The 4,632-nt window shown below is 37.0% G+C and overlaps 1 protein-coding gene across 5 annotated transcripts in view; it reads right to left on the reverse strand.

The window, feature by feature from the left end:
• Positions 1 to 2,553: 2,553 nt before the first annotated feature.
• The window catches only part of amph (amphiphysin), a 35,787-nt gene continuing 33,708 nt past the window's right edge, over positions 2,554 to 4,632 (reverse strand). For all 5 annotated transcript variants that reach the window (XM_008403078.2, XM_008403077.2, XM_008403076.2 and 2 more), the window contains 4 exons: positions 4,019 to 4,069; positions 3,628 to 3,810; positions 3,443 to 3,544; positions 2,554 to 3,362 (listed from right to left, as the gene is read on the reverse strand). In XM_008403078.2, coding sequence (XP_008401300.1) covers positions 3,258 to 3,362; positions 3,443 to 3,544; positions 3,628 to 3,810; positions 4,019 to 4,069 — 441 coding nt within the window. In that variant the 3' untranslated portion in view covers positions 2,554 to 3,257. The remainder of the gene's footprint in view (positions 3,363 to 3,442; positions 3,545 to 3,627; positions 3,811 to 4,018; positions 4,070 to 4,632) is intronic.

Genomic DNA, 4,632 nt, shown 5'->3' on the forward strand with positions numbered 1-4,632 from the left:
AGAAGAAAGCGCCCATTAAAACGGAATTAGGTTTTAATAGGGAATTGAAATTTGAGAATGTTGTTGATCAGTTAAATAGCTTTGAGGGGAAAAAGAAGATTTTTTGTTTTTTAAAATAATACTGGGATCATTATGAGAATCTGAGGTATAGATATTAGGATCCAGAAGATGGCAGTAGTGCAACAATAATGGATGCAAGCTGCTGCTGAAATCTAAAGATGATGTTAAGAGAATAAAATCACTCACTTCTGGCTCGTTATATTCTCTACATTTTCAGAGTTTATTCTAACATTTAAAGTATAACATGACATCATCAACACAGACACTTCAAACAGACTTAAACAGACATGCATTTATCTGAGACAAAGGATAGAGAAAAAGAGCAAAGACGTGTTTTTGGAGAGCGCTAGATGGAGAAGGAAAATAAAGCAGCAGTCTGAATCTGTTACTCCTGCGCTCCTTTTATAGTAAAGGCGTGTTTTTCCTCTTTAATATATTCAAATAAGGCGTACCTCTGCTTGACCTACTGGAAGTTATCTTGGACACTGAGAAACTTAGAGCTCCCTCCAATTTACTTCCAAGATCAAAGGCCATTTGCCCCTTTCTTTAACAAAAGGAGCGGAGAGCTTGTCCTGAACTCCTGCTGTTTTAAGGCCATCTGGGCAAAGAGAAACAGAGAAAGGTATTTCACAGATAGCTGTGAAATCTGGAATCTCTCCGCTTTTCTCCCCACACAGATTTCTCAGGAACAAACTTAAATCCTGTAGATAGTTGAAGCAAAGGTTTATCTCCACAAACCAAATTTTGTTCTTCTGCATTCAGCACTTCAAAAGATTGAGTCCTGCCATAAACCAAAAGTTATACATAAAATCAACAGAGCAGAATGGGGTAAAATTCCTTTTTCTAACCAATCAAATATAATATTCAACCCTAAGTATAAAAATTAACACAATCATTTTCCAAAGCCCCATTCACCATAAACCTGAGCAATTTTCTAATACTAAACAAAACATTTTCATTCACACAATTTCCATTTGATTCTGATATAGTAACAGATAATAACATTTCAAATACATTGATCATTGACTAAATTAGTGATTCTAAAACTAGATAATATGATTTTCAGTCAGAGCATAATATTAATAACTAAGAAAAATGTCTTACAAATTAAATGATAGTGGTTTTAAACATTCTATGCTGTATTTAGTTTTACACCATCCCTGATGTTCATGAAGACTTTTGATCTTCCGTGAATCGTCCAAACTTCTCTCTCACGGTGATCCAAGTGATGCTGCCTTCCTGTTGATGCTCATTTTATGGCCTCCTGTTCTCTCTGATAGCACAACAGGCCTCAGTGAGTCTCCTTCTGACCTCTATTTTCTTTTCCATTATTTGAATACTTACCCAGCAAGTTTTAAATTATCAACACAAACCTGTTCTAAATTAAGAAATTTGTTCAAAATGCTCAATATACCTTTTACACATGCCGTAAGATTAACTGTATTAAACACTAAAAATAATCATTTTTCCTCAACAAAGAAGAAGAAAGCGTCTATTTTCATTTAGCACATGCTAGTAGCAACACGAAGGATCAGCACTTCTACTGTTACAGTTAAAGTTCGGAAACTACCGTAATCAGTTCAGTTAAATCTAATCTTGGCACCTTTTTCTTTTTGAACCGTAATAAATGTGATATTCAATCGACCTGTTAGGACTCAGATTTTTGGTGTCCGCCCCCCTCTGCTGCATCGTTGTGGAAAACCTGGAGCAGCAGAGATATCTGCGGCTTATAGTCTGGAAAATACAGTATTTATTTCATAAATAGTGTTATGTTATTTATGAACAAAAGTGCCTCGTTGCTGAAAATGTGCTATATAAATAAAATGACCTTTACCCTCAGTAGGTTCCCTGCTCTAAACTTTGACCAGAACCAGGTCAACATTTCCAACCTTGTGTTCATGCAGGGGTTTTATGTTTGCTCAGGGCTTGTTGACACCTTTGGTTCAGTGGTGTAAATATGAAAGATAATTGCCGTCAGGAGTCTAGTCCTGGAGAGCTACAATGTTTTAAAAGCATGTCTGCACCAAGTGAATGGCTTATTAGCAGAGCTGAGAAGGACGTCAGCCTTTTGACTTTAGAGCATGTAAAGTTGCAGCCATTCAGGGTGGAAGCTAAAATGTCTGGAGAGGAACCAGCTGACTCACATTTTCCTTAATTAACCATCTGCACAAGGTTTCATGAAAATTTAGTAATAGGTTTAGGATCTTAAACTTAAGCTGTAAAACCTGAAAACTGACATAGTAGGACTCTAGATGAAGATTTTAGATCGTAACTTAGGAAAAGAGAGGCCTAGAAAAATCAAGTGTATTTAATGAACCCTCTCCTGAAGAGGGCATTATGGACTTACGATGTCTGTAGGTCTCAAACTCGCAAATCATGAAGCTTCAGGTGAAATTAGTTTTCTTTCACTAACAAATGTTCACCTGATTTATCATTTGCTGCAATGAACTATCTGTCTGATTCTGCAATCTGGAGAAGAGATAAGCAACAGTCTTGATTTATACATTTTGCTTTATTGGTTTTTTTCACAGGTTAGTTTTCTACATTACCTAAATGTCAACACGTAGCCAGTACTTTGCTAACAGGAGACATTTTACTTTATCTACTTGAGTCTTGAAGTCACATTGTCAGTCATAGCAATAATATTACATTTTATATATAATTTATTTCCTTCTGTCCATTTCATTTCAATCAAGCTTGAAGTGATTTCCATAAATCCTCAGATAATTCATATCCGGATCCCAGAAACATTTTATCACACAAGAACCATCAACATGTATTAAACAATAAAATAATAGAATCACAGCAACAATGACCATTAAAATCAAGACACAGGGTTCATTATTTTCATATCACACATAAAAGCACTGAAATAGATCACAGCACAAAGTTGATCAGATTTTTCAAGTTAATTACAACACACATGCTGCAAGAGAGCGACGCATCACCTCATTGGTTTTACAGTTAAAAAATGTATAATTCATCCTTTATGTTGTGTTTCAGCAACAATTCTCCATTAAATATTTCTAGTTTTAATACAAGGAAACATGTAATTCAGAGAGAAGGAACAACAGGGAGACTTCATGCTGAACTGTTGTCATGTTAGTTTCCTGAAACTGAACAGGCTCAGCTACATGCCGACTTGGCAGATTGCATAAATATTTGATAGATTCCTCTTTATCTCTTACATAAAGATGTTAATTCAGACGTTGGGTAAAGTTTTCAGGGAAAAGTCCTCTTTGTGCACCAACACCAAGGCTTGACCAGTCACTTTCTTTTATGCCGGTGAGCCAGCCTGCTTCCTGTAACACAGATATCAGAGTCAGATGAATGTTGCAATATTTCTTACTGCTCGTTTTCTTGCAGCTCTGGTTGCTCTTACTTGATCTTCCACTGAAGCAGTAGGCACCACCAAAACCACATCTCCTCTTTTCAGTTCCAGCTCATCTGAATTTGCAGCCTCAAAATCATGAATGGTTTCCACCTGAAGCATGAAAGCAAAATCTAAGTAATGACTTAAATCCCAAACAGGTAAAAACTGAAGCAGCTTTGCTTTACAAGACCTGCCTTGTACAGAAAGTCATCAGGAAACCCTGAGCCTGATGGACTCATGTGTTTGAGGCCGCGGCTCTGTGGCGTCGCCCCGTCGTCGCCGACGGCTGTAGGCGAGATGATGTCAGCATCTCGGTCATCGTCACCTTCGTTACTGGAGGCAGGTTCAATCACTACAGAGGGGATGGGCATCTTCTCCTGTACACAAGTCAGTTTATTTATCCAAGGACACAATAGGAACAGCTTCTTTAAACTCATTAGCTGGATTTATACTGGTTACATTAATAGCTACAGAAATATTAAGATTAAACGAGAAAATGTTTGCCTGACAGATGATGTTTCTAAATAAAGAATTATTAAGTTAATAATTATGTTCCTTCTATTGATTTGGTCCAGTTGGGCTTACCGATGGAGCCGTTTCACCTCCACATGATTTGGTCTCATCAGCCAGAGGAACCTGTTCAGACACTTCAGTTAAAATATTGCAATCAGATTCAATTTATCTAGTCAACAAAATGAGCAGGACAGAGATTCTCAACTGCAAAATGACTGACAGATTCATTTCAGTGAAATAAAGGCTAAAATTGATTTTTAAATTAGTAAATCTAATAAAACTGCTGGAAATTTCACTAATTCTCACTAAATTACTCTCATGATCAGAATTGTTACTGATTTACTAGAACTGTGAACCTTGATTTTAATCAAATTTTAAAATATTGGGCATATCTCTCCATCTAACATGTTTGTAGTTAAAGAACGTGTTGCAACATCTTCAGGTGTCTCAGTTTAGTCCACTTTCATCAGACTAGTTCGTTTGTCTAGAAAGACCAATTCATTTGGGGAGGGATTTCAAATTTCAATTCCAAAACGGACTAAAAAACCGAACTCTGAAAACCTCAGTCCCTCTGAAGTGAACCCTTAAAACCAGAGGTGGGGACTCCAGTCACATGACTTGGACTCGAGTCACATGACTTGGACTCGAGTCACATGACTTGGACTCCAGTCACATGACTTGGACTC

The sequence above is a fragment of the Poecilia reticulata genome, unplaced genomic scaffold (genome assembly GCF_000633615.1).
Source record: "Poecilia reticulata strain Guanapo unplaced genomic scaffold, Guppy_female_1.0+MT scaffold_290, whole genome shotgun sequence".
NCBI lineage: Eukaryota > Metazoa > Chordata > Actinopteri > Cyprinodontiformes > Poeciliidae > Poecilia > Poecilia reticulata.